Source organism: Uloborus diversus, chromosome 10, assembly GCF_026930045.1.
Source record: "Uloborus diversus isolate 005 chromosome 10, Udiv.v.3.1, whole genome shotgun sequence".
Taxonomy (NCBI): Eukaryota; Metazoa; Arthropoda; class Arachnida; order Araneae; family Uloboridae; genus Uloborus; species Uloborus diversus.
In genome coordinates this window covers 62968879-62996810 of record NC_072740.1, presented here as the reverse complement: position 1 = coordinate 62996810, position 27932 = coordinate 62968879, and the positions used below count along the sequence as shown (strand labels likewise).

The 27932-nt window shown below is 32.6% G+C and overlaps 1 protein-coding gene across 1 annotated transcript in view; it reads right to left on the bottom strand.

Moving 5' to 3' along the window:
* Window positions 1-8782, bottom strand: part of LOC129231577 (protein prune homolog 2-like) — a 38980-nt gene extending 30198 nt beyond the window's left edge. Inside the window, exon 1 of the mRNA XM_054865935.1 lies at window positions 8657-8782. Coding sequence (XP_054721910.1) covers window positions 8657-8721 — 65 coding nt within the window. The 5' untranslated portion in view covers window positions 8722-8782. The remainder of the gene's footprint in view (window positions 1-8656) is intronic.
* Window positions 8783-27932: the final 19150 nt, after the last annotated feature.

Here is a 27932-nt window from a genome sequence, read left to right as displayed (position 1 = left end):
TAAATATTGCTATATAAGGATATATATATATGGAAAAATAACTAAAATCATCTAAAAGTAGTAAAATATTGCTATAAAAAATGAATCAAAAAAACTTTATTCAGGTTTAGATATATAACGCAATTAAAGTTCATTTTGTAAGATATTTCTATGTTGCCGAATCGTAAGATATGTTTTCCATTCCAAAAATCGCAGGTTCCATTTCAGCACGTCACAAAATTAAGTTATTATATTTTACTATATAAAAAAATAAACTGTTTGTTACGGTAGAAAATATGCAAAATTGAGCTTACGTGAAGTAGTGCACTAATTCTAAATAGAAATATCATATCTCCAAGCGTAGTATGGTCACAGGTGAAAATAAAACAAAAAATAATTTTTAATCTGTATTTTAGGTTACATTTTTTCAAAACTATAAATCACGAAATAAATAGCAGAAAGAACTAAAAAAAAGAAAAGAAAAGAAAAAAAAACAGGCAACAATATTAATCACGAGAATAAAGAAATATTTATTAAAACTATGTATCTTAAATAACATAAACTTAACAAAAGTATTATAATAATAAAACGTCTGCTTTTTACATAAAAACTGGCGTAAGTTGTCGAAACTAACCTTTTTTGACCCCAAAACAAACATCTGTCAACCATGGCATCTACCCAAAAGAAACACTGTTAAAAATGGGTATTCAAAAATAATGAAAATTTACTCATTTTTGAATACTTTCATTACTCAATATAGCTCCGAATCAATAAGGTTCAATTTTGAGAAACACATGTACTCATTTCATGACTCGTATTTCTCGTAAGTTTGTATTTGATGCCACATTTACTCATTTTTGAATCAATTGTATTCAAAAAAAAATGAATACATTCAGAGTTTCATTTTTGAATACATTTTTTTTTTTTAACAGTGAAGAGGTGTGGTTCTTCAATTTTTTTTCCAGCTACACTACTGTATACATGCATAGAGTATTACCAATAGGTATAACGAAAAAAGGTAACAACAAATAAATTGGTAACTCAGCCGGAGTACCGGATAATTTAATTTAAAAAAAGACACCTAACTATTAGGGAGCTTCAAAATTATTCCAGAGTACCAATGAGAACAGAAAAAGAAAAAAACACAGTCGCAATTGGCATGCCTGTCCCCCCCCCCCCGTCCGATCCCCGGTATTATTGCACCCCCATTCTAGCCTAAATCCGCCTATGGTCAGGTTTGAAGTACAGTGAAGCACCGTTTATACGTTTCTCTTTTATATGTTTTTATCAATTATACGTTTTTTAAATTGGTCCCTGCAGAGTCTTATATACATTATTCTATACCTATCATACTTTTTTTCATTTGTACACTTTTTTTTTCATACAGTCCCTTCAAAAATGTATAAACGGTGCTTCACTATATCTATATGCGTTCCTTTAGGGTACCACAGGAAGAGTTGATGAAAATCACCGTCAAATACGAAGGTAACACCTCTCATAATTTTGTCTGAAACATTTTAGTCTTTTAGGGTTCTATCTACTCCTTCTATATCATACGGGATCATACGGGGTCGTTCTAGAGGAGATATTAAAAGCGATTTGATATTAAATGTGGAATCGCAGTTTATTGACCACCAAGTAAAGTTCCAGCTATTCCGTAAAACGCCATCGCAAAAGCCAGTCTACCTGTTGATCGCATTTTGGCTAGGGTAACGGCACCAGTAACAAGTATGCTTAAGACATCGCTCTCAGGGTAACTCAATTTTCTGAGCATTTTAATGCATTTAGACTTTTTGAACTATTTTTCTCTCATGTTATTACATCTCATCTAACGTTTCGCTTCTTCTGGATCCTCTGAATTAGTTAATTCTATTTTTATAAGCTAAATTTCGAAAAAAGATCCGACACCCTGTAACAGACACCGAAAAATCTTCTGATACCCAGTAACAGATAGGAGGAGGAAAGGATGAGTAAAGGACAAAATTCCCTTTTTCTGTTCAAAATGTCCAAAATTGCTTTATTTTTAGAAATAAAGCTTTATTAAATTTAAATGAACATGAAACACCAGCTAATCTCGAGGTAGCTGTTCATAACCTTCCATCACTGCCTTGTAAGTATCAACTGACCATAAAATTCACTACTATAACACTAGATAGTTGCACCGTATTCATGTGCCACCACAACATCAGGTTTACCCACCTAAAATTCTTATTTTTTAAATCCAAACTTATGATTGTCTGTTACTGAACCCTTGTCTGTTACTGGTGCCGTTTCCTTAGTGTTGAATTTATAAAGTTTTTCCAGTTCCACCGGGTATGCCGAAAAACATCTATTTTCGTGTAGTTGCTATATCCTATGGTTTTTCAACGCAATTAACTACTGTGTCAGAGGGGAGTCTCTAATTAGGTACGAAATTGCGTATGTGATTAGAAAAGTATTCATTCAGTATTTTGCAATCATGCACCAATCTTGTTTTTAATTGTTTTCGTTAATTTTCTGCAGCGATACAAACAAAAGTAACCTGTTAAGTTTTCGCTTCTTGGCAAATTTTGACTTTTATTTAAGTTAGACTTTAGTTTATGTCGTTTGACATTGACCGACAATCAGTTTTTCTGCTGATGCTCTACTTGCAATATGTCGTCACAGAGATCTTTTTAAAAATATTTGCCATAAAGCAATAGGATCTAAAAGTTGACGTAAAAGTTAAAATTGTTACAAACAATTCTCTGAGTTAAGGAGCGGAGTCAAAAAGTTGCATGCGTCAAATAAGGATTTTTTTTTTTCAATAAGTTTTAAGGTTTGTCGTTCTTTATAAGACCGAGTTCAATTAACACTGCTTGATAGGTTAGCAGGACCTGTTCATTAACGGTCAAATGACTTTGGAAAGATGTTAGACCACGAAAATGCTCTCAATGTATTCTTTCCTGACTCGGCAAGTAGGATGAATATTGTACATTCTATACCAACAGGTGAGTCTTTCTCAGTCCTGGGATGCCTTTTAACCTCTTGTACTCGTTTTCTTAGGAGAAAACTTGCTTTTTTTCATATTCTACTCTTTTTTTAGCAATTTCTTTCTGATAGGACATTTGTAAGCTATTTTTTTTCTTTTGAAATAATTAAATAATCATGCAGAAAATTTCTCCAATTTTTCCCCCCTCTTTGGTTGCATTTTTTTTTTTTTTTTTTTTTTGTATCGAATATTCTTTGTTTGTTATTGTTTTAACTCTTAACTTTAAATGCACGGTAATTATGTGCAATCATTCATTAACTTAAGAATTTTTTAAACTATATACAACTTAAGTGAATTCTTAAGCAGATATTTTTTATTTTGATTTTAGTATGAATAAAAAACCTTAGCTCGAAATGTATACAAAATTACATCTTTTAGAAACGCGGAGTAGTATCATCTGGCTGCACTACTTGAATTCAAAAACTAATTTGCCCGAAGCAAATTTCAGTTATATATATATATATATATATATATATATATATATATATATATATATATATATATATATATATATATATATATATATATAAATGTTGAAGCATAAACATTCTGTGACTCTGAATGTTTTGCAATGTCCTTAGGCTAATAAATATACTGTATACCTTATCATCTGCAGACCGAAATACCTGTATTGTTTTAGGCGTTTTTTATGCTAATATTGTGAGTTTTTTCTCTTTCACGTTCTTTTGTTTCCATTCCTCAGCATTCTGTGCGAAGAGAACCTTGAACCATTCTGTCATTGCAAACACGTGATCATCGGGATTTGCTTTTACGTATATAAGAACAAAAGAGTACGAAACATAAACTGGTAGCGAAGACAAGCTATTATTTTTAAAAAATAGTATAAATCCATATAGGGTAAAAGCACCAGTAGTCGGCCATTTAAGAGATCAGTTAACCTATAAATTTGAGCAATCAAAACAACAACAAAAACATTGTAAAACTTTAGGCTATACCTTTCAGATAATAATCCACTAATTAATTTCTGGAAAAAAAACATTTTTATTTTAAAAACCAATTTATTGTTAATACGAGAAAATCCTCCAGTAGTCGGCCATAGAATTCCAGTTCTCGGCCATGTATGAGCCTAGTAGTCGGCTGTTTCATTTTCATTACTCTTATGGGGTGTGAGTGAATAAATTTAAATATAATTGAATGCGAAACTTACAGCACAACAATGTACTTCCAAAATTAATTGTTCCAGTAGCCACGAAAGAATTCTGCATTCTTGACGTCTTCGGAACGTTTTGCTACTTCTTAACTTCAAAACTGCAACCAGTTTGAATATGCATCATATGGAATATTTTTTTTTACGTTATTTATCTTCAACTTTAGCGGTTCTCAACCTATGGAGAGGCACGGAGGGACTCTAGGAGTTTGTAGGAAAATATCATGGGGGGGGGGGGGTAAGGGTATATCAAATAAAATAAAAAATAAAACAAACAATGACATTCGATTTTATGGTCACATGTGAATATTAAGTTACAGTGTCAGCGCTATCATTAATATTGTGAAAGTGACTACGCAGGCCAACCTCAACTAGATCCTAAATTACCTCAAAAATTGTATTTACTTCTTTTCATCTTGTATTTCATATGTTCTAGTAATAAGCTGTTCAAAACAAAGTTTTGAATAGTTTAGTTACTTTTTTTTTTGTGTGAAACTATCTGGATTTTTCCTTATTTACCAGTTTTCAGCTCTCCATATCATCTGCTTGTATTAAGCACGTATGGGAGGGGGGCGTGACCTCATGTCAGTCTTCAAAGGGGGGTGCAGAGCCTGGAAGTTTGAGACTCCCTTGTTCCACATCACTAACTAAAATGACATCATATACTGCGAAATTAGAAATTTGATAAATACAAAAGATTTTTTTTTCGGAAAAGGAATTTTTAAAAACTTGAAAATTTGAGCCCCTCCCCCTCTGAGGCGTAGAAAGGTTTCTGTATTAACTGTTTATGTTAACATATAGACTGAGAAAAAGATTTGATATAACTTATGACCGATAATGAAAAATTATTGATCGATATGATTGACACTTGACTGGTCTTTATGTTCATTCGAACGAAATTTCAATGCTCGGAACATAAAATTAAAATTGTAGTTTTGGAAATAATTTCACCCCCCCCCCCCAAAAAAATGCAAGTAAAAATCCGTTTGCGTAAAATATTAGCATCAAAATCACATCAAAAACAAAATGTTTCATAAAAAACGATGCCACTTCGTCATGATCGAACTGGAGTAAGCTGATTTATGTAGACTCGTACGTATTTGCAAAGTTTTTCGGGGGGGGGGGGGGCAAAGGGTATGAATTCAGTGCATTTTATAGGATAAAAAAATCGAAATACAAGCAACAAAATGTATAATTGCATTATGTTTTGAAAATCCATAGGGGTCAACTGCCTCCGCCCTCCCCCGATTGCACAAATGACGGGTCTGTATGTAGCTAAATTGAAATTGAGAAATGGGGGGTGTCATAAAGATAATCTTATAGCTTTAAACAAGGATATTAGTAAACGATGAATAAACTAAAATGGAATTTGTAGCTACGTAAAGCAATTTTGTTGCAAAGTCAGCATTATTTTAAACAAGAAATTAATTTTGATTTCCGAGAGAAGAAAACCCAAGGAATTAAATATTTGGTTATAGGAAAAAAAAAAAACAGTAATAAGAAGTGGTACCAACATTTGAAATAATTCGCCTTAATAAAATACAGGATTCTTGAACCTTTCGTGAAGCAAATAGTTTAGCAAATCTATTTAACGATCTTAAAGCCATTCCGTATTTTTCTGCAGCGTGGCATCCATTCATTATTTGGTAGTCTTTTTTCGCCCTCTTCTTTAATCTCTTATTATTTATTTTTTTTCGTGGTTCTTTAATGTCTTTTTTTTTTTTTGGTACTTTTTTCTGTCTTTACGTTTCCATTCCATGTTTTATTTTGTACTTGTTTAACTTTTTGTTGTTTTCCAACTTATTTCTGTTTTTCTGAATTACGTTTATTCTTCTTTTCGCTAAATGTGGCAGTTGATTCGTAGCAAAGTTTTTTCGGACATAAATTTATTGCTAATTTATTACTAAGCGGTTTCATTTTTACAGCAAAATGTATTTAATGGGTCTTTTTACTGAAATTTATTGCTTAACGGTTTTCTCTGGGAGGGAATCATGCAATAAATTTTGACTTTGAGTTACATTTTGTTTTGTTTTGCTTTTGTTAATTGCTTATTTTAATATTTAAGCTGTCTGCTGTTTATTTTCATTGCTTTTACTGGGTGTCTTTACATCTAGAAGCTCACTCCTTTGAATTGAAAAAGAGGTTCATTGAAACCCCGAAACACGTGTATTCTGTAATCTGTTCATTTGTGCTAAACAACGTTGGGTATTTCCTGTCAATAACCACATGTTTGACTTATTAAAATAACTTGAGCTAACGTAACTATTGAAGTATCACATCTTAAGTCCTTATAGTTAGAATGTTTATTTTTTGCCGAATGAATACCAATTGAAATCAAATCCTTTGTTTTATCAATTTCATCAACGTAGGATGGTTTGGAGGAGTAAAACGATAAATCATCATTTGGTAATGACATGTTGAGTATTAGAAAGCAATGATGAACTGAATTTACAACGCCTGTTTTCGAGAATTCTAAATTAAAATCAGTATTAGAAGCAATAAAATGACAAAATGATTTTTTTGCCGAAAAAGTTAAGGCTGCAAAATTTAAACATTTTCTTTAGAAGAAATAACGTGAGAAAGGGAATTTTTACGCAACACAGCTAAGTTGTCGCTGTATTTCGATACTTTAATTTAACTACTATTTGATGAACATTAGAAACTCCATATTAAGAACGCGGCCGACTCCTTGGTCGATCAACTAAACAGCATAAAACCAGTGGTCGAACTGCCATGACCGACTACTGGAAGTGCAATAGAATTTCATATGCAATGATCGGCCACCCCTTTAAAAACAATTCTATCACTCATGTGTAATTTAATTAAGAAGTCAGAATAGAAAAATAACATTCTTAACCTTAAACATAATTCTGGACCTAGGTTAGAGGCTTTGTGTAAGAAAAACTATTTTCAATGCATTACTTAGAAAATAAGATTATATGGTCAAAAATAAGTTAAATTTGGTAAAGATAAATAAGAAATGTTGCAGTAGAACAATTCCATTTATTTTATTTATTTGTTCACACGAATCTTTCAGAAAGAGATCTGTCGGCTGGGCTTGAGCAAGATTAGAGTAGAGATTTTTTTTTAGAGTTCAAAACCCCTCTGAAATTTTTCAAAAATATTTTTAAAAAAATGGAAAGATTGCTATTATTATTTTCAACTTCATTCGAAAAATGAAACTATTGCTGTATATGTATCTTCATTTTGAGAAATGGTCAGTTTTATCAGCCCTCACTGTGAACTAGGGAAACTTTTTCAATAAGTAAATAATGAAATTAACAACACAAAGTAGATAATAAAGAAGTAAATGGCAAAATTATAGAAAATAACTTTAAAAAACGTTTTTAAATTTTCGAACTTTAAGTCGCTTGAGAAAGCTGAAAATATTAAATAAGTGACAAGAAAAAAGTTACGCTATTTTCCAATCTATTTTGAGAATAAGAAAAATACTTAAAATTTGTCAATATAATCTTTAAAAAATGTCCTTACACAAGCTGATGTTATTAGGAAAATAAATAAATGAGTAAATAATAAGAATATTTATAACATTTACAACATTAGTAATAATAATAGTAGTAGTAGTTTTAATAATAACGTGCTGAAAATATTTTTAAGTTTCTGTTAAGAGTCTCGTTTATACATATTATATGTATCGACAGATATATATGTAGTTGGATAGATATTTAGATTGATAAGTAGATTGATCAATGGTAATAACTATTTATAGGGCTTGCTCGTGCATTCAATAGATAGACAAAAAATGTTATCAGCAGAATAACTCTTATAACAACTTTTTTTTTACTGAGCGACTGAGATGAAAAACGTGAGCGCAAACTGCGCTAATTAGTTTCGTTACTTATTTAAACAATATTTTTAAAATGTATCAAATTGTACAGCAATAATCTAATTCGTTTGTTATTTTGTTGAAAATGGTATAGGACATGCATAATTATTTCTAAAAATAAAATTTTTTACTTAACTTAAACTTATATTTAAAAAAAAATTGTGAGAAATTTAAAATTTTCAATAGAATTTTCGGAAGTTATTTATCCATTTTCTGTTTATTTATTTATGTGGTTAAACATAAATGAAAATAACAATATGTACTCATATAAAGTTTATATATCACGCAAGTCTTTCTTCGTTTTTCTTCTTCTTGATATATAAGTCAAATTAAACAATTTATAATCTTTTAGTGGCTCACAAAAAAAATTCCAAATCAAGTCAATCAATCAAGTATCAAAAACAATCTCGCCAAGTATCATAATTCTAATCTTTGGCTTGCTAGCATAAATTATAACACAAACGGGATTTCTTAAAATATTATGTAATTCATTTAAAATATCATTCGGAAACTCAGATTCATCACAAAAAAAGTATTTCGAAGAAAATCTTCGTTCCACTGACGAAAGCTTCAGAAACGAATTGAGCTAATCGTTTGTGATGAACTTCGACTTGAAAACACGTAATAGATTATCGAGTTTTTGTACACTCACCTCATATCAGTCTTTTTAGGGACTATAAATTCCAATTGCAGAGGGTCATCATCAAAAGAAGGCATTCTAATTAATTGGACGATTTTTCAGATGCGATGATCTTCTATGTCCAAGGATGCTTCCGAGATCCTCTAGTGAAGCTGAAGAGCCATGGCGCATGCGCACCACCTTGATCAATACGATGCCGCACACACTCCTTTCGCAAAAGGAGCAAAAATGAAATTTAGCATAGAGAAGATTGCAAGAAAATGTTCTCTCTCCAGTTCTTTGATTGCTTCATGCTTCAAAAGTAATTTAGATTACATACCTCAGTTGTCAAAAGACGCTCATCTAAGATACTTCCAAAATTGTTTAATTGATTTTAATTGTTAAGCTCATGTAGCAGTTTGGTTTTAAACCACTCTCTTCAGGATCAGTCCTGCAACCTTTTCATCAAGTGCCAAACTTTCACATTTTTAAGTCTTTCCAAGTTTCAATAGTTGAAGATATATACGGAAAAGAGGGGGGCACAAATGTGAACATTTTTTTTTCCAAAATTATTATCAATTTCTCAGGGCAAAAATGTCTCCTTGATTTAATAATATAGTGTCATGGAACTTTTTGAGATTTTTTTAAAATTATTTTTTTATTTTATGGTATTTAAAAAAATGCCTTCTATGGTTCACATGTGCCTCTATAATAGGGGCACATGTGAACACGATTAAAAAATGCAGGACAAGCATCATATTTCAACGAAAAACTCTTTACTATGAAACATACACGTATATGTCTATTACATTGAAAGGTTTGTAACATATAATGAGTCAATTTAAATAGAACAGTAATTGTGTCATTAAAAAAATATTTTTTCCCAAGTATATAACTCTTTTTCCTGTCAAACTTCTTAGCATGCTCTGATCACTGGATAGACAAAAAAAAAGCATGAAAGACTATATAGTACAAAGAATATTTTATTATGTAAAGAGAATTCTTATTATATATAGCTTTTGAAAGCTGTATACAGAGTATCATAATGTACTTTAAAATTATTTTAAGCTTCAGTTTTGAATTAAATGAAAGTGCTTTGCCATTTTACTTTCTGTAAGTATTATATTACTCTAAATTGTTGACCAACTATCAAGTAACATAAAAATTTAAAAAATAAATAAAAATAACAAAAATTAATGAATAAATATTTAATAATAATGATGATGATGCGCAAAAAATTATACCTTGATCGCAGAAAAATAATAATTATAGGTTTTTACACTTTTTTAAACACTAATAATTAACTACACTAACATTAATATTAAGGAGAGGATATGAGAAATGTTCACATGTGCCACTAAATTTTGTGTTCACAAAAACGTATTACGTACTTCATAAGTAAAAGTTATTTGGATTTCTTTTTTTCAATCATATTGTAAGAACATTTTAAAAATAAATGATACGAAATAGCTCTTCAAATATTATTTTAATTTTATTACCCCGTAGCATTGTGTTACAAGAAATGAATATGAAAATTCAACACAAAAGCAGAATCATAAATCTATAAAAATTTTATATTACAAACATACTTAATTTCATTTTTAGTATTAATTATATCTGTGAATCTAAGTTTCATCATCGCAAATCTGCTGTGCGATTCATATGCAAAGTGCGACGCTTCCAAGATTTTTTTTTTTAATTTAAATAAAGTCTTCAGTACTTTATCCGGAAAATTCCGATGACATTTTGTTTGAAAAATGAGGTGTCAAGTTGAAGGTATTAAGTTCTTCCGATTTTTGATTCAATGGAAGAGTACAGCGGAAAAAGGACCTCTTTTATTTTTCCCTTATCCAAAGATGCCTCAATACTTCTCTAAACAAAATTCTTGAATTTTCTTCCTCTGTCTGAAGTTTTCCTTTTCTTGCTACACTTCTATCTCTTTCTTTTTTTTAACCGACTTCAAAAAGGAGGCGGTTATCAATTCATACCGTATGTATGTTTTTTTTTTTTTTGTTTGTCCACTCATAGCGTCTCACCTAGTGAACCGATTTTGATGATTCTTTTTTTAATGGATAGGGGATGGCTCAACTTAGGTCCCACTACTTTGTTTGACCATATTTGTTCTTTAGAAAAAAAGTTATGGGCAAAAAACAGTAAATTTTATGCAATTTCCCTATTAAATGATTTTGTAGCGAAGTTCGCACTCTTCATCCGTGGATAACGGTGGCTCAGTGGTAGAATTCTCGCCTCCCACACGAGCGACCCGAGTTCAAATCCCGACTAAGAAAAAGTGAATTTTACTAAAATTTCGTTTCTACTGTTTCCCGTATTTTCTAGAATTTTCTATTAATTTCTGTACCTTTCCAAGTCTGGAATGTTTCAGCACTTTCTCAAGTTGTATAAAGGAGATGTAACGTTCATTCGTGGTTCTGAATAAAGATCTCGAGTTGAGACTAACGAGTATTCGCTTCATTTGGCTTTCACAGTGTCTTCGCTATCTTCATCTACGCGACAATAGGAAACTCATTGTTATAAAAGTTTGGTGCCATATAACATTAACATTAATGGTAATTGTAATGATAATTTTGAATGAAGGCTTCTCTGAAGCAAGCATCAAATTTCTTCAAGGGATATTTCGATAATGGGGAATCTGGTGCTGTCGTCTCATTTTTGGCGTAAATAATTTTATTTTAGTAACCCTGCTGATTTATAGTAACCCTATGTGAATTATCAAAATCTTCCTTTCTTCAGTGCTATTGCTCCATAGTAGGGGTAAACCTAACCTGGAAGCGAGGTGATGCAGTGATTAGGATCTGCTTAGCCTTCACAATGCTACCATTAGGTTTGACTCAATTACTCTGTAGTATTTTTATCATTATCATCTATGCCGATAACAGATGATCGGGACTAAGTAAGAAAATACAGGATTGCATCATGAGCAACTTAGATGCTGTGGAATGTAAATTAGTTAGGAAAAACGTAATACTTAAATGGTTATAATTAAATTAACTACGCATGATTTCCATAGAGGAACAAAGATAAGTTTTTAGTGCCAATCGCTTAAAGTTTAACGCGTGTCAATAGTTTTTTTTTAGTATGGAGCATTTTTAAGAAAAAAATGTGAAGTTTCGTGATGGTAACTTCTTATTATTTCTGAAATACGTACATTTACACTAAAAGGAATGAAATAAAAAAATTTTGAAAAAAAATAGAACCGACTTCAAAATTGCTCTAAAAAGTGAAAAATAATTTTATTCTTTAAACACCATCGATAATGCTTTTAAACATAATTTTTGAAGTTGGCGCAAAAACTATAGATGAAATCATTCACAGCCATAACTCAAATACAACTATAAATTTAACCAGGACCAGTTTCTTCACTATCACATACAATATGCATTGATGACGGCATATTTGAATAGCGATATAAATGTTTCGTTCGTAACTTTGAATGCTTTTCTGAAAAAAAAAAATATGAACGAAGCATGGTTACACTGGATTTTACGTTTTGTTTTTGCGCCAACTTCAAAAATTATGTTTAAAAGCATTATCAATGGTGTTTAAAGAATAAAATTATTTTTCACTTTTTAGAGCAATTTTGAAGTCGGTTCTATTTTTTTTCAAAATTTTTTTATTAATACAGGATGTGGCAAGGAGCTGAATTTGACATATTTTGGCATTCCACTCCTCTACCATTTGTTAGAAATTTTAAGATTTAAGGTTTGTCGCCACACGAATATTCAAGGTTTTCAAGCACTTAAAAATGAAATTAGTTTTTTTCAAGCAAATTTCCATCTTTTAAGGAACGAATCATGAATATTTTTGAGAGTTAGGGACCCACTTCAACGCAGGGGCCCTAAGCAATAGCTTGTTTATCTTATAGGCAAATTTAGCCCCGTTTGTAATTCACTCTTACCTGCAAATTTTTGTTTGATTTTTTTCGTAATTTTTACGAAAATTCGTCAGTTTTTTACGGTTAATGGATTTTTACGATTTTACCAATCTTTGTTAGGCTTTTATAGACTTTTATTAAATTTCAGTTAATTTTTCCAAAACTTTTGATGACTCTATTATTTAGATTTCAATAATGACAAGGACTGACTCACTTAGACTTAGATGATTATGACTTACCTAACTTTTTAAACAGTACTTATAAAGTAAGTAAAATTGTACTCTCCTTCTAAGTAAAAAGATTCATTTAATCAGAACACGCAGATAACTGAAATTTATTCAGTTTGCGATAGTATTTATTTTCTCTCTCTCTCTCTTAAAAAGAGAGAGAGAGAAGGAAAAAAAACTATGTTTTTTAGAATTCCTCAAAAGGCCAATTAATCTACTAAGAACATAAATAAAATATACTTTAAATGTGGACAAAAATTATAACGAGTAGATCGTTCTGTTAGCGCGAATAGGGGGGGGGGAGTTTTTTCCCCTTTGCTTTATGTTTTAATTTGTTAAAATAATCGTCAATTATTATAAGTGTTGCAGCTTAATGTATAGCTCGTTTAGCCTAAATTTTCATTCATACACTTGCCCAAATGGTTTTCAGTCCAAAATAGTGAATTTAGACACATTTTCAGCACCCCAGTGACAGCTGTACTATTTGTATTTAATGTTCCGTTTTTTTTTCCCCTTATCTTTTCTCCCATCAGAAAAGGACATTCGCTTTTCTCTTCATTTTCATTGAATTATTCAAAAAAGAACAAGTCATGATTTTTTTTTGTTTCAAGATTTTTGGAAGATGTGTTGTTACTATATAAAGTTCTCCCAAAACTGGGGGGCATTGCCCCCTGTGCCCCCCCCCCTATAAATCCACCCATGCCCTTCTAAACTATTCAAAAAAGAAAAAATATTTTTTTTTAATTTTTGGAAACTGTGTTGTTACTACATGAAGTCCTCCCAAAACTGGGGGGGGCATTGCCCCCCTCTGACCCCCCATAAATCCGCCCATGATACCAATGCACGCGGAATTCTGAACAAAATGGGAAGGCTGAAACGTTATTTCAGTCAAGAAGATAAATAGAAATGTTTTTGCAGTCACAATCCCGGAGCATCCAGATTTACCTTTTGATTTTCGGTCACAATAGTCATACAGGGGTGCCCAAGCCCACCAACAAGGGGGGGGGGAGCAGACTGCGGCTTGTTTTTTTTTTTTTTTTTTTTTTTTTTTCCACATTTCTTTGGTAACCAAACGAAGAAAATATGCGGGGGAAATACATAGAATTTTATTTTATTTTATTTTTGTCTTATTTCATAAAATTATTCATTTATTTTTTGCCCTGGAAATATATTCTAAAAGATGCTTTCAATCATATTTCATACTAATGAAGCACTGTTTCCTATCTCAGTCAAATATTAATTAGCTAAAATTACACAATTGCGTTAAAACACAAAACTATTATATAAACTTGTATGAAAAATCAAAAAGAGAAGCAAAAAAAAAAATTTTTTTTTTTTTTAATGAAGTCGGTTAAAAAGCCCTGTATCCTTGATGACCGTGAAACATTCGGCCCTTATGACATCACATTCTGTAAGGAGATCGGATTCTTCTTAGGTCTTTTAAGTTTCATTTTGTTTCACTTTTCCCCCCTCTTAATGCGTTCCTTACGATACCGAAACACGTGTCTGCAGTTTTCTGCAATTGTGCTATTAGACGTTATTATCTCTTATTTTACTTTTTATGCACAAAGGTTTTTATTCACCTTACTTTCGAAATAGTTCCTGAACTTCCGATGAAGCAATTTGTTGGTGTTTATATAATGATTGAAAATGAGATAGATTCTATTTTTTGCCATCAACAAATTGCACCCTTACTCACAAACGTCATTGTTTTCTTTGCAAGCATACTGAACTGTATCTGCATCATATCAGTGCAATTTACCTTATCGTTGTGTTCAAGGCCGACTAAATTACTATTTACTAACAGTGCAGAACGAGATACGTAAAATTTGTTTGGCATAAATATTGATTTTTTTTTTCCTTTCGGTTCGATTGAAGAAGGCAAGCAAAGCAAAAAAAAAGGGGGGGGGGAATGCACCGATTAACGGCAATTTTGCCGATTATTTATAATCGCCAAACTTTTTTTTTTAAATTAAAATTACCTGTGCCTAGAGTTAATGCCTGGAGCCCAATTACTATGCCCAGAACCAGAAACTATGTTGAGTGAGTTCCTAAACAATAAAGAAGGTAAACCAGGGCCGAATTTAGCTCCATGCCACCCCTAGGCAGATTTGAAAACTGCCGCCCCCTCCCCCTAAACGAAGCAAAATTTCCTTGACTCAAAAGCACGAAAAAAATGGCTCCCGAAATTTAAACTGGCAAGTTTATGAAGAAGTGATGACGTTTCACATTCAGGGGCACCCCGATGGGAGGTCACAGTGATCTCCCCAAAAAATCCTTATGCGGTTGGAGATAATATTGCAACATAGAAATTCTTTTTTCTTTTTAAAATTTTCAAAAATTGTTTTTCAATGATGTCTAACGTTCATTTTCATTACATGTTATGTACGTATGTATGATATGCGTGTTAAGCTCGTTAGTGGCGGATCATGCGATTTTGGGGCCCCAGGCGCAACCTATCCGGAGGCCCCCTTTAATTGACACAGCGAAAGTGATATGGTTTCCTATATTTACAATGCAAAAAATCATATTTCTTTTAATCAACAAGCTTTGGGGGGGGGGGATTATTCTCATTTAAAAAGGAAAAACAACGATATTTCTGACAAAAAGAGTTTACTGCGAAAAATTTTGTCTTTGTTTTTTGGTAATTTAGGTAGTGCAGGGTGTGAGATCCGAACCCCAATTTCAGACCATCTAGCAAAATCGCAGCTTTCCCCTGTTTTTCAATGCGCATCATTCAGTGGCGCAACCAGAGAGAAAAAAAATCTTAGGGGCGGGAGGTTTTTTTCATTTGGCCCAGAAAAAAAGAGAGAGGAGAGAGAGAACCTTTAATTGGATAGGAAAAATAAGGAGGGAGGGGGTCCGGGGGAAAGTTCTCCCCTGGGAAAAATTTTATACTCGTAGTTTTAAAAACGCAGTTTTAGACTTTCTTTGATGTTAGGGGGCACAAAGGTGCAGCTGCAAGCAGGTCCGGATCTGCGCACCCGCAGACCCCGTAGTGCGGGGGTGCACCTGATTTTTTACGGCCCAAGAAATTGAAGAAAAAACTGAAAAAATCTAGCACTCTAAGACTTATTAACGTTACAAATATACACTGCTGGCCTCTGAGGCCCTACAAATTTTGTTGTAGGGGGTCCGAAATTTATAGATCCGGTCCTGGGTGCAGGGGTCTCAGCGGAAAGTTGTTGAAATTGAAGTCCTAAAAACACGATTATAGGTTATATTTATTGACGTTAGGGTAAGGGATGGAGCTCAGGGACTACCTTTAATCGATTTTTTTTTTCAAAACAATAGATAGAGATCAATTCCTCCTCCCCCCCTTCCCAATTTTCGAAACTGTATAGTTTTAAAAATACAACAGTAGACAAACTTTACGGGATATTTAAAATGTGATGAAAACCTTCGTGAGAGATTTGCTTTTGTTTCTTTCTTGAAAATTGTACAGTATAATGAAATCCATACTTAAAGGATAACTTAATAGGCTAGACCGGTTATAGTTTAGACACATTTTACATTTTGATTTTTGTTATATTTGTTATTTTATATTTTTCTTTACGAGGGTTACGTACCAAATCAAAATTTCATCGGGTGCAAGCACTATTTTCTTATTAAATAATGATTTCAAACCTTTGTAGAGATAATGTATTCGCAACAATAATATCTTAAATTTCTTCTCGAAATTTATTAACTATACTCAACGTGAGTCAAGTAGATACACAAAAGAATAAACTGTTGCGCTGAAGTAATAAGCGAAATGAAGTTTTTAACCGACTTCAAAAAGGAGGCGGTTATCAGTTCATACCGTATGTATGTTTTTTTTTTTTTTTGTTTGTCCACTCATAGCGTCTCACCTAGTGAACCGATTTTGATGATTCTTTTTTTAATGGATAGAGGATGGCTCAACTTAGGTCCCATTACTTTGTTTGACCATATTTGTTCTTTAGAAAAAAAAGTTATGGGCAAAAAACAGTAAATTTCCCTATTAAATGATTAAAATGATATTGTAGCAAAGTTCGCACTTGACATCCGTGGATAATGGTGGCTCAGTGGTAGAATTCTCGTCTCCCACACAAGCAACCTGGGTTCAAATCCCGACTAGGACAAAGTGAATTTTACTAAAATTTCGTTTCTACTGTTTTCCGTATTTTCTCGAATGTTCTATTAATTTCTGTATCTTTTCAAGTCTGGAAAGTTCCAGCACTTTTTCAAGTTGTATATAAGGAGATGTAACGTTCATTCGTGGTTCTGAATAAAGATCTCGAGTTGAGAGTAACGAGTATTCGCTTCATTTGGCTTTCACATTGTCTTCGCTATCTTCATCTACGCGACAATATGAAACTCATTGTTATAAAAGTTTGGTGTCATATAACTGTAACATTAATAGTAATTGTAATGATAATTTTGAATAAAGGCTTTTCTAAAGCAATACAGTGATATAGAGCTGCACTTCTTACTAGGTAACTTCTTACTTTTACTGAAATATCTATATTTACACTAAAAAGAATGAAATAAAAAAATTTTTGAAAAAAAAAATAGAACCGACTTCAAAATTGCTCTAAAAAGTGAAAAATAATTTTATTCTTTAAACACCATCGATAATACTTTTAAACATAATTTTTGAAGTTGGCGCAAAAACAAAAAGTAAAATCCATTGTAACTATGCTTCGTTCATATTTTTATCAAAAAATCATCCAAACTTAGGAACGAAACATTTATATCGTTACTCAAATATGCTGTCATCAATGCGTAATGCATGTGGTAGTGAAGAAACTGGACGTGGTTAAATTTATACTTGTAGTTGAGTTATGGCTGTGAATGGTTTTATCGATCGTTTTTGCGCCAACTTCAAAAATTATGTTTAAAAGTATTATCGATGGTGTTTAAAGAATAAAATTATTTTTCACTTTTTAGAGCAATTTTGAAGTCGGTTCTATTTTTTTTTCAAAAATTTTTTTATTTTTCCTTAAATTTTTTGTCTCACACTTTGACTGTTACTTTGCTTGGTAAGATGGGACAAATGATGTACTGAAAAGAATGTTTAACAATTCAGGTGGTGGTCACAAGCTAGTTGTAAGTGTTAACTAGCAATATAATCGTGCAGCATCAAAATTTCCACCATTGCTACAAGGTTCCTTTTATGGACATGGACATTTAGATGGTTTGCACAACTCTTTCTACCGCGCTACGTTGTCTAGCTCAGTATGGAGGTATATTATACGATTGGGAGCGCTCCGTTTATACAAGAAAAGTTGAAAATATCTATCGTCAAGAGGTTAACTGACCAGTGAGTCTATTCATCAGGTATGTGATGAAAGTAGACCTAAATTTACCCCTTATTTAGAAAATTTACTCCTTTCATGGATCCTATTTCAATATGTTTCAGAAAAATATATCAAACTCAAGCAAGTAATTGAATCGTTAAATCCAAAAACCAGTCATCTTCACTTTACTTACTAAATTGAAATTATTTTATTTTCTAGTTCAACTGATTTTGGATGCACCTTTTATTGTAAAAAAAAGTCATTTCTTCCCAATAGTTTATATTAGGCATTAAAATTTCTATTTAATTCGAATACATGTCGTTTCCTGAAGATGACTTATTCTCGAACTGAACTTGAACCTATACTATATGTACACTAGGGTAAGTCAATTTTAACCTTTTTTTTTAAATCGAAATCGCCTGTGGTGGGAAAAGTTACATAATGACGTCTAATGTTCGTGCAAAAAAAAAAAAAAATTGGTAATCAAAACATGTTTAGAGCCCCGGTCAGACCCTAGAACTTTCGCCAAATATTCAAAAATTGACATCTATTTCCTATTTTTTAAATTTCTTACACAAAATTTTGTAAATCATCTGTGGTGAAAACGATTGCACAGTAGATTTTTTGCTCCTGAAAAAAATATATATATATTGATCTCGTTCGACATTTAAGTACCCCCCCCCCCCCTCGACCGGTGAAATTTGAAGTATTTGCAGAGTTATTATTTTGATCTTTTAAAGCAAAATTTTTATGAAGCACTTTTTCCTTTTAATAAAAGTCATTTTTGCACTTTCTTTTCGTATAATAACGCTACATAATTCTTTCGAATTTAAACTAAAGTGTAAAAATGAAAGCACCGGAGTACCGTTGATGCGCCACCAGCGTCGCTGTTTTACAGCAGCTCTTTGCTTGTTTTCCTGAGACCCGAAATTAGGGGAAAATATCTTAAAATTCGTTGGCTGCATTCGAACTCCACCGTAGCGCCCCTCCCAAGCACCCAAATTTAGGCACAGTAGGTTTATATATATATATATATATATATATATATATATATATATATATATATATATATATATATATATGAAAATCTCGTGTCATGATGTTTGTTCGGGGTAAACTCCGAAACTACTCAACCGATTTTTATCAAATTTCATACGTATCTGTAATTTGGTCTAACTTAAAAGATAGGATGGTTTTTATAATTTTTTACAGCAAATAAAATGATTATTGTACATTAATAGTGTGTATTGATTGTTTGGTTCGCCAAATTCTTAATAGATGGCGCTGTAAGTTAATTCATCCTCAAAAATTTTCTTCTTAAGTTAATTAAAATTTACAAATGATACTATGTTACGGATATTGATGGTTATCAACAATATCGCCGTAGAAAGGAGGAGTATATAGACCACACTTTTCAATGTAAATGTCAAATTCTACAAATTAAGCAGAAATTGATAAGCAGCGGGTAGTTCCATACTCACCACTGCTTTTAAAAACGTATGAGGCTCATATAAATGCCGAGTTTTGCAGTTCCGTGAAATCCGTTAAGTACTTTGTCAAATAAGTTCTTTAAAGTCCTTATTAGGTCGCATTTGAGGTACGAGAAATAGGGTTAAATTGACGAAAAAACACGATGAGAGAGGAGAAAGTTATAAAAGCAGCAACGAAGCTATAGGCATAATTTAGTTTATCCATAATACACTGATTTTTTTTTTTTTTACATTGTCAAAAACCTAATTTGACTGGCTCAATTCTCAGAAATAAAATTATTACTAATGTTCCACGCTATTTTACATGCGCTGTAAAAGAATCCGAAATGTCACTGATTATTTCCGTGGAACATGTTGGGATTTCACAGGTTCTCAACAATTTTATTTGGAAACAAGTATCTGCGTCAAAAAGTTTCCTGAATTGCTTCAAACGTCTTGAATGCAGACTTCTCACAGTTGCGAAAAAAATTTTTAGCTCCCAGTTTAAAGATAAACTGACCGTATTTTTTAAGTGTATCGGCTTCAGGTCAATTACGTTCTGTCTGCATTACCTAAGCCCCGGAGGGAGTGAATGAGCCTCTTTCTTCCGTAGCTTTGCAGGAATCGCAGACGAGTTAGACAAACGGTACTTGCTTGCACATCTGTTTTACCTTTCACCATGCTTGCTGTATTATTGTTGGAGCTTTCTTGGAGAAGTAGTGAGGTGTCAAGCTTTGTATTCAATTAAGTTTTTTCTGAAGTTCCAGCGATACGACTGGCTTATATAGCCTGGGATAGTAAAGAATTCTTCAGAAAGATTCCAGGATAATTTCAGGAAGATTAATGAATTTTAGTGATAAACTGACTTCACTACCTTCGTCGTGGTCCGTCCAGATGGACGTAACTCCCAATGGGAGCAAGTGAGTCTCTGGATTCCGCAACTTTCCAGGAGTAACAAGCAAGTAGAATTCTTTGTGCATGCCTGAAAGTCTTTTTTAGCAGTGGCTTTAATTGCGATAATGCTTTTGGTATTTTCTTCGTGAGTCGAAAAATTTACTAATCTATTACTTTTAATCTTACTACAGTTCTCTCTAAAAGTTTCAGAGAAAAGATTGTCTCGAATCGGAGAGGTTTCGGAATTCTTCAGAAAGACTTCAGGATAATTTTAGGAAGGTTTCTGACTTTTAGTGGGATACGTTTCTATTTTTTTTTTTTTTTTTTTTTTTTTTTGCAAGATATGTTACTGACCGAAAGTGGGTGCATTCGCTGCCCATTATTTTTCAGGACGTTTCTTAATTGTTTTTACAGTGTTAATAAAATTTAAAAAAATCATGGAAGCCACGCAAACAAAGAGCACAACATTCATCAATCTCTGGCATAATTAGAAATTACAGCCAAGACATTGGGACCAAAACTTCATCCGAAACGAAACTGTGCATCCAAAACAAAGTGAATGTTGTTTTTGCATTTGTTTTCGTTAAACATTTCCGAACTGACGGGAATATTTAAGGACCGTTATTTGTCGATTGTTTAATACATATCACGATTCATTTCGCGAATCGTAATTATTGGTAGCATACAATCATTGGGAGTTGCATTTTCGAATGCAGGTTTTGCATAACGATAAACAGTATTCGTCAACTGTTTAAGATAATTTTGACAACGTAATATCCAACATAATCATCATTTTTGTGTGGAAACGATATAAATTTTATGCTTGATGATGTACTCCATAGAGTTAAACAAACACACCGATTTCCAAATCTAGATTTTACACCAAATATGTAAAATGACGCTTTAGTGTTGATATAAGATTTATGCATTTCAGTTTCGAATTTGTTGTTTAGTTATTATGGTGGGATATCACTTGATCGATTGGTCACCGACTTAGTTAACACTTATTTACACCGAGAAAAAACGGTGCAATGACGCTATCTTAGCTACAATTATTGTGAATGATGAGTCATTACTGACAGCTGAAAAAAAAATCATACTCAGATTGTGCTGACCGTTCATACTGAACAATCTGAACGAGGCTATACAGTTCTCGATGAAAGCAAAGCCGTAAACATTCCAACTAAATTTTTAAATTCTTTGGATATACCAGGAATGCCACTTTACGCTTTCCGGTTGAAAATTGGTTCACCAATTATTCTTTCTCACAGTTGAAACTCACCTAGATTATGCAGCGGTACACGTTTCTTCATCAAATTTTGACGAAAAGTTTGACGGAAAAGTTTTTTTGACGGAAGAAGAAATTTTTGTGTTGCCACATAATCCATTAATAGCGTCATAATTTTCAAACACATTCAAGGCCGTATCCAGAAATTTTTTTCGGGAGGGGCCCGGATGGGCACATTGCCCTAACACACACACACATATAGTGTATATATAGACACAACAAACGCATAAAAATGTTAACATAGAAGACTTTTTGTTTCGATTTTTAATGATTCCACTGTTTGGACGTTGTTATTTTAATTTCTTATAATTTTTCTTATTCACCTTGTAGTGGTAAGGATAACAGGAGAGTGTCCTTTTAAGTCGAATGTAGAACATCCATAATTTCAGGGGGACCGGGGGTTTTTTTCCCGAGAAAGTTTCGAAAAAAAAAATCTGTATTTTGAGGCCTTATATTAGGTAATTGAAACTACAAAAATATGAAAAAAAAACTAGGCAAACAAAGTCTTTTAAAAGTTATACATTCTTTTGCAAATCAAGATCAAACAAAATAAAAATTGCTTGCTCGACAAATCATGGAACTTAATGGACAGAGAGGAAAAACGAGAAAAGAGAAAAGAGAAGCACCCCGTCATCTGCTCATATCGGCTTTTAGTGAAGTTTGTTTTTGATCACTCCCCCTATCCCCCTTTTTTTTCCATTAAATGCCCTACAGTATGAAAATTGTACAAAATAGTTTAAAAGAAATGGTGTAGACATTCAGAAAATAAGAACGGAAGAGTAATATTCTGGCCATTTGGACAATTCATACTTGATTTTCTTGATAAGATACAAAATTAGAGAAATTTTCAAGAAATTTTAAAAACTTAAACAATTTTCAAAAACTCTCGAACAGGTAAAATTATTTGGAGCTCTTTATTTACACTTTTCGAAAGTTGATTGCACAGTCTTACAAAATGATTATAACTTTGTAAGACGCACCCGTCTTAAGTAAAAAATAAATGCAACGAAATATTTCTCGAAACAAACTTTTTTTTTCAATCACAAGTAGTGCAGAAAATGAAAGAGAGTAGAGTAAGTGTTTTTTTTTTTTTTTTACTCATACTAAGGGTATTAACAGTATGCAGTTGAAGTAGGAAAAAAAAAACAAGCAATAACAAAAGAACTTTTATGATACTGAATTCGTCATTAAATAAATGCAAGACAAGAAACATATCAGTCACAAAAATGATCTTGAAAATTATGCTACAAAAACGCGAAAATCGTGATTTTTGCATTTTTTCTCAGGATGTATCAAGGAGCTGAATTTGGCACATCTTGGTAATAATGTACTCGCCTAATCGGAAACTAGGGGCCCAGCCTTTGGGGAGTCCCCGGCTCGAAATCAGTACAGTGTAAGTTTTATAAGAGTTTTAGGGGAGGAGGGCTGGGTCGTGCACAGAGGGGAGAAGGAACACCTGTTGGCCCGGGCCCGAGCTTAAATGGGGCCCAATATTTTTAAACCTAGGGTTAAAAATATGGGTAAACAATATGGAGGGGGCCCAAAAAAAAGCAGTGTGACAGCCCCAAAATTACTGTGCACGCCCCTGGAGGAGGAAGTGCACAGAAGTCAGTTTGGTAAACTTGAAAAGTCTACCGAACTGACAAAGAGCCTGCTTTAACCCTGGTCTGCTCTGAGTTGAATTGGGAAAGAGAGCAGGAAGTCCTAATTAAAGGTCTGAATTTCAAGTGTGCCGTGCAGCTAATGAGAACTAGAACTGCTTTTTCTGTATTTCTGCAAAATATATTATAAATTTTGAATAGCAGCAAAATTAAGAATTAAAAAAAAAATTGTTATTTTCCTTTTCTGACATTACGAATTAAAAAAAAAAAACTTATGTTTTACGGTACAAAACATTTCGGGGGGGGGGGGCGGGCCCGTCAGGCCCCCCTCTAGATACGGCCCTGAACACATTTGGAAGGCTTCAATTTCCGATTTGTTTAGCTTTTGAAAAGACCATAAATAGATCTCAAGACCAAACAATGTCTACTTTCGGTTTGGACTTGAAACATACATGTTTCTCGCATGTGCATTGGGCAACTATCTATAGCCTACTCACATGAGGGAAAGTTATCATACCAATTCATGTTAGCAAAAGACAGATTAAGCATACATATTGTGCAGAATTTAGGGCTTAAATAATTTTCAGTTTTCAAATAATAGAAACAATAGATCGTAGTCAATGTTATCTACCTCATTTATAAAATTTAATTTTTATACGTTTTTAATTTAGTTAATGTATTTTGTGAAGAAGTTATTGATCACAAACTGTAGAGAAATCTGAGATGAATATAATGTAGTGTACATTATAAAAGTGTATGTTGGTTTATACTTAATTTCTACGTTCCGATATTTTACTATCAGTTTCGATATTTACTATCACTTTCAATTTATTTTGCTTTTATTTTTGGCTGAAGTCATACTTGCAACATTTACTAAAGGTCAGTATAGTGCTTTTGCCATTGAAAATTTAGTTAGTACTTATTAAATTCAGTAAGTATTTACCTCAACCTAACACGTCCATTATCAATCTCATATGTTTTAAAATTGGCTAGACTATTTCAAGCTTTACTAAAAATATTAATTAGAGTCTATCAAAATATTGAATAAAAGAATATTTCAATCCAAATACTTCGCCACAGCAACGCGTGGCTGGGTCAGCTAGTATATATATATATATATATATATATATATATATATATATATATATATATATACATAATGTTACAAATTCTGTAAATAGTAATTACTTTTATAATTAATTTGTTGCAATCTGGCTAAATTTAGCGTTTATTCCATTATTTTTCATCTAAAATTGTCTTAGTAACGTAACCTGTAAATAGTTTCTTATAACGAATAAACATCCCCCTTACATTTGGATGAAGTATACGGCCCCCATTTCTGATTGATAAGATTCGTGAATGAATAAAAAAAAAATATGATAAATCGGTAGAACGTAGTAGAATTTTCGGAGTTGATTTATAAACAGCCGTGGCGGCGTGATCAGTGTTTAGTCTCGTCTCAGCCGTTGCGCTGGAAAGTGTGTATTAGCTGTATTGTGAAGCCTTTCGCTGTGTTTTTGAGTATTTTGATGTAAATACGTGTGCTACCGTTGAGTTTACGGTGTGAATTGATATTTTCTTAATTGCTATGGTTAATTTAGCAGCTGTTAACTACATTTCTTGTACATAGCTGTAAATAAATCTCCTGTGTTTTCTCAAGAACTGTGTCGTCATTAAAGACTTTCTTGAAGTAGCCGTACTCGTAAAAATAATATAAAAATTCACTCTTTATACTGCTTTGCTTTGTTTTCGAATTTTGGCATTATTTTTCGAGACGACAATGTTTTGCGTATAAAGCCATCACGACTTGTTGCTCCACAAACAGTTGAAGATGCTAAATATAATTCTGGCCTATGTTAGAGGCCTTGTATAAGGAAAATGCTTCACTCCTGCACTGATAAAAATTCAAGAAACTTTTACGGTAAATATTACTGTAAAATGTAGTGTTTACAAAGCATAAAAAAAATACAGTAAATTGTACCGAGAGAAATAAACGATTGCATCGCCAATTGATATACAACGTGACTTACAGTGAGAAGCAGATAACACCGTATTTCCCATCCCTCGATGTTATCGAACTCGTATGGTGGGCAGGAAAGCCGCCAGCCAATCCGAAGGTCCCGAGATCAAACCAGCGACTCGCATTTTGCGTTTTTTAATTCTGTTCTTATATGTCCCCTTGAATTTTGGTCGCACAAATGTCAAGTTTTTTGTGTCTGTAATAATTTTTAATGGGGTATTATTTCTCTAAATATTAATTAGGGGACCTAGGGCCAGCATAAAAAGTAAAATTTTGTATTTTTTGACTCATTTTTATTTTTGCTTCAAACATTCAATACCTTCACTCAGCATCCGATTTTGAACATTTCTGCAATTGGAAGAAAATATCTAGGACTAATGGTTGGTAAAATAAAGGTTCTATATACAGGGTATATAGAACCTTTATATAGAACCCTGTGTGTGTATATATATATATATATATATATATATATATATATATATATATATATATATATATATATATATATATATATATATATATATATATATATATATATATATATATATATTATAACATAAGTGATGAATATTGAAAAGATCACACCAAAAGCCCAATAGATGCGCAACGCAGCAAAACTAAAAAGTCAAGTAAATATATAAAGTATACAAGCCAAAAAACACAAGTTTTTAACATTTAAAAAAATAATAATAATGATGAGGAAAAGGAAAATACAAGCTGCAATTAATAAAAATAAAAAAAAAAGTTGAAAGGTTGAAGCCAGAGCTCATCAACCGTGGAGGATTCAATAAATATGGTCAAAAAACTAAACTACAAACTAAAAAAGAGAGTGTTTAAGCTCCAGTATATGCAATACAGAGTAACATTAGGCTAAACGCACCACATTTTAAACTATAAACAATAAACAAGAACTTAAACCTAAAATTAAAAGCAGGGGATTTCGTCTCGACTAATTAGGAAAAACGAGTTCCGATAATTAGCCTTCCACAGGACAGTACCTGCCAATAACTAAAATCATCTTACCTTGAGATCCAAAGAGAATTTCTTCGAAAACCTTTTGTGGATTATAAATACAAATACAAAAGTGACAACCAGCAACGGGCTCTGGGCCCAGCTAGACTGGTCCTAGTCAATTTACAATCCCCAGTGAAGATCAATGGCCCTCTTAAAACTATCTACTCCATTGCTCATTACCACCTCTTCCGGTAAGTTGTTCCAAGGTTCCACTACCCTGCTAAAATAAGAATTTTTCCTAATATCCATGTTAGCCTGAGATTTAAATAGCTTAAAACAATGACCCCTTGTCCTGTTTTCAGTACTAAACTTCAGCCCCGTAGCATCTTTCATTTTAATAAATTTAAACAACTGAATCATGTCCCCTCGGTCTCTTCTTTGCTCAAGACTGTACATTTTTAGCCTTCTAAGCCTGGAATCATAGTCTAAATGAGAAAGTTCATTTATTAGCCTTGTAGCCCGCCTTTGAACCCTTTCCAATACATTAATATCTTGCTTAAGATAAGGAGACCAAAACTGAACAGCATACTCCAAATGAGGTTTTACCAAACTTCTATATAAGGGCAGAAGAACTTCTTTAGATTTGTTTGAAATAGATCTATTGATAAACCCAAGCATATTATTGGCTTTGTTACTAACTATGCTGCACTGTTGGCTAAACTTTAAATCCTGACTTATTAAAACGCCCAGATCAGTAACTTTTTCTGCCTGCCTAATGACTGAACCTTGCAAATAATAACTTGTATATTTATTTCCATTCCCTAAATGTAGCACTTGACATTTCCCAACATTAACAGCTATTCCCCATTTATCAGCCCACTCCGTAATATGATCTAGATCCTCTTGCAGCTGATTTGCTTGTTCTTCATTTTCTACACTCCCCGTAACTTTGACATCATCAGCGAAACAATTCATGTTCCCAGAAGTATTTTTATGAATATCGTTTATAAAAACAATGAACAAAACAGGCTCTAACACTGATCCCTGAGGAACCCGGCTAAAAACCTCACTCCATTTAGAATAATTTCCCCTTACAACTACCCTTTGTTTCCTTCCGGTCAGCCAGTTTTTTACTCAAATGAAAGTTTTCCCTCCTATTCCTATATCAGCTAATTTGCTAAGTAGAGCAACATGCGGTACCTCATCGAAAGCTTTTTGAAAATCAATGTAAACAACATCTACAGGCTTCTTGTTGTCCAAAGCCATGGTAACTTTGTCATAGAAATGTAATAAATTAGTTGCACAAGATTTACCTTCCATGAAACCGTACTGAAAACTAGTCAAAAGGTTATTAGTCTCTAAAAAATTTACTACCTTAGGTTTTATCAATGTTTCAAAAATTTTGCAAACCACCGACGTTAGACTCACAGCTCTATAATTTCCCGCACTCCCTTTAGATCCTTTCTTGAAGAGCGGTGTAATGTTAGCCAGCTTCCAGTCCTCTGACACTGTCTCCGAATTATAAGAAGCATTGAAAATATTTACAATTACATCTGTTAATTCCTCTGCACATTCAACTAAAATTTTTGGATAAATATTATTTGGTCCCGGAGCCTTAGTCTCTTTAATTTTTTTCAAATGAAGTAAAACTTCATCCCTGGAAAATACAAACTCCTCAAGCTGTACTATAGCTTTGTGTCTTG